The sequence below is a fragment of the Syngnathoides biaculeatus genome, chromosome 4, assembly GCF_019802595.1.
Source record: "Syngnathoides biaculeatus isolate LvHL_M chromosome 4, ASM1980259v1, whole genome shotgun sequence".
In the NCBI taxonomy this organism is placed as follows: Eukaryota; Metazoa; Chordata; class Actinopteri; order Syngnathiformes; family Syngnathidae; genus Syngnathoides; species Syngnathoides biaculeatus.
The window spans coordinates 9,686,611-9,689,572 of NC_084643.1; the positions used below are offsets into that span (position 1 = coordinate 9,686,611).

The 2,962-nt window shown below is 48.3% G+C and overlaps 1 protein-coding gene across 1 annotated transcript; it reads left to right on the plus strand.

The window, feature by feature from the left end:
• Positions 1 to 753: 753 nt before the first annotated feature.
• gadd45ga (growth arrest and DNA-damage-inducible, gamma a) lies at positions 754 to 2,609 on the plus strand. The gene is made up of 4 exons (XM_061817180.1): positions 754 to 1,037; positions 1,137 to 1,238; positions 1,329 to 1,539; positions 1,749 to 2,609. Exons 1-4 carry the CDS (start codon positions 985 to 987, stop codon positions 1,860 to 1,862), a joined length of 480 nt encoding a protein of 159 aa, XP_061673164.1. The 5' UTR covers positions 754 to 984; the 3' UTR covers positions 1,863 to 2,609.
• The last annotated feature ends 353 nt before the right edge of the window (positions 2,610 to 2,962 follow it).

The following is a 2,962-nucleotide window of genomic DNA, read 5'->3' on the forward strand; positions in this document are numbered from 1 at the left end:
CGAACTGTCAGCCGGTGCACGCACGTGTCTCCAATCCACTTTCGAACAAGTTTGGTTATTTGTTGGAAAGTGGAAGGAAAGTGTTTGGCTTACTGAGAGATTTTTTTTTTTTTTTTTTTGGTGTGGGTTGCTATTTATAGTCTGTTAATTCCCCGTGGCTGGGAAAGTCCTGCACTTTGGAGAAGGTTGCACAAATCTTGCACCTTTGAACCTTTCCCTTGCGTTGTCCCATGCATTCTAAACCCCAACAACAAGTCTTGGGAAAAGATCGCCCCCTGCATGAAGGTTATATAACCCCCCCACCCTAAAGAAAACACGAGCAATGTTCCTGGCACTGTAACGTTAAAAAAAAAAACAACGAGATTGTATTTGGGAATAATGGGAAAACCGCGATAAAGCATAAAACAACGTGCAAGCATATTTTCATATTAATTGTATTTATTTATTCTTTTCTTTTATTTATTCTTTTGTTTTGTTTTGACATTCGAATTATTCACGAGGAGACAACTTGGCACACTTGATGGATGTTTACGGCGTAATCGGGAAAGCGGAGTTCAAACTTCACTTGTGCCGTGTCGTCGTGGTCATGTTGACAAAGGCAACAGGAGGGTGGGGGGGGGGTGATTTCTTGAAAATTCGTAATCTTTCCCCGCGTGGGCTTGTCAACAAAACCTTGAGCTGTAAGTGGGGGTGGAAGCGGAGGAGGGCGGGGGGGGGACTTTTGCTTTCCTCCGAACCGGCTTGCCGTGCACCAATCGCGGCGAATCGTGAGCGGAAAGGCCCGCCCCGTGCCGAGAAACCACGCCGGGCTCGCTATAAAAGCTCCGGCTGGTCCCTCCAAGCTCAGAATAAAGCCAGACAAGCCGACTTCTTTTTCCCCGCACTGGAATACACGAGCTCCACTTGCCTTTTTCTTTTAAAAGGAAACTTTTTTTTTTTTTTATCTCACTCCTCATCTTGTGCTTACTCGCTTGGATTATAATTATGACTCTTGAGGAGATCCGAGGACACGAAAACACGATGGAACACAACGAGAGGTGAGTTTCGGACAGAACGCAAACGGATATCATTTGTTTTTAAGTGTGTGAGCACTCGTCTAAAATGTTTTTATCTCTCTCGTGGCAAAAAAAAAAAAGGGTGCAAAGTGCAGGCACAGCATTGGAGGAGCTGCTGCTCGCCGCTAAGAAGCAAGATTATCTGACAATCGGCGTGTACGAGTCCGCTAAAGTCATGAATGTGTAAGTATTTTTTTTTTTTTCTGGGTGGTAATCGTGGCATTAAATTGGATGCACGCGCTAAAAACTGGTCTTCATCCTTCCGCGAAACAGCGATCCGGACAGCGTGGCGTTCTGCGTGCTGGCCAGCGACCAGGAGCACGCGTGCGACATCGCCCTGCAGATCCACTTCACGCTCATCCAGGCGTTTTGCTTCGACAACGACATCAACGTGGTGCGCGTCGGCGACATCGAGCGCCTCGCCGACCTGGTGGGCGCCGACGAGGGCGACGAGCCCAAAGACGCCCACTGCATCCTAGTCACGGTGGGTGAGGAGCAATATTCACTACTGACACCAAGTACCCATCCTACTAGTACTGTACATCCCTAAAAAAGACAACAACTGATAATAATTTGTTCATAACAGTCCAATATCATCACGATACTGATACCAAGTATCGGTGTATTGCTTTTATTTATGTTTTTCCCATATATATATATATATATATATATATTTTTTTATTCCCATTCCAGAGCCCCAGTGCTAATCCGTGGAAGGACCCGGCTCTGGACAAACTGAGTCTCTTCTGCGAGCAGAGCCGCAGCATGTGCGACTGGGTTCCCGCCATCACCTTCCCGGAACGCTGAGTCTTGTCGCTCTTCCCCCGCCCCGAAAAATCTTGTTGAAGATGCATCGACGATGACGATGATGATAAGAAAGAGAAGACTCGAGGCTTCTACTTTAAGGGTGTTCCGAGCCTTTCTGCCTCCCGTTTGTCTGGATTAATCGGCTGTGTGGCTGGAATGGAAGATCTCATTTCGTCCCCTCTGCCTCCCCCCCCCCCCCAAAAAAAAAAAAAAAAAAAACCTGCCCGACCCCTGCTTCCACGTGCAGGGAGAAAGCAGCCGTCTAGGCAGTCGCATTCCGGCTCAGGATGTTGTGGATTATACCCTGAGGTGAGAGAGACTCAGAAACCAGTAAAGGGGGAGGGTGGGGGTAGGGGGGGGCCGGACACTCGGAAGCGTCACGAGAGCGATGACGGCCCACGTGCTGATTGGCGAGGAGACGTCGGCGGCGCGTGGGCAACGACTGCATCAGACTGTGCAGAGGCGGATGCGAGAGAGTGCGGAGGCTGGACCGCAGCGACGCAGATCCAGGAAGAGAGCGGCTTCAAAAAGATGAATAATCGCAAAAAGACTAGACATTTTCTTCAGATGCAGATGTCAATAGCAAAAAAAGACTTGTGGAAAATCTTAATTTGTGCTGCACTTTTGATGACATTTCATGCACTTACTTTCTTGGAAAACGACGCGAGCGAAGCAATGCGGCATTGATTTTTGAATTTGCACGCATCGTGTTCATGAATTGTGAATAAATGTCTGCAATCAACTGCCTTTTCCAGTCGCAAAGTCTTCTTTCATCTTTTTAGCTTCAGAGGCATCCGAACGAAGGCCGCTCACGGTGCAAAATCGCATCCGCGCTTATTTGTCACGCGACGTGACATTTAGAGCAGGGAAACCGCAATCCGCATCAGTCGTCGTGTATTCGAAAAGGGACTTCATGCAGACGCTATGCAAAACTCCGCAGGAAGCAACGCCGACTTGGTCATTGCGTGTCCTGCAAAGAGAAGAAACTTGAGGGAAGCGCATCTGCGAGAGCAGAACGCACCAAAGTGTGTTCCCGAGACAGAAATACCGACAGTACGCACAACTTTGCAGGATGCAAACGTCACCGTCATTTCGAGTAC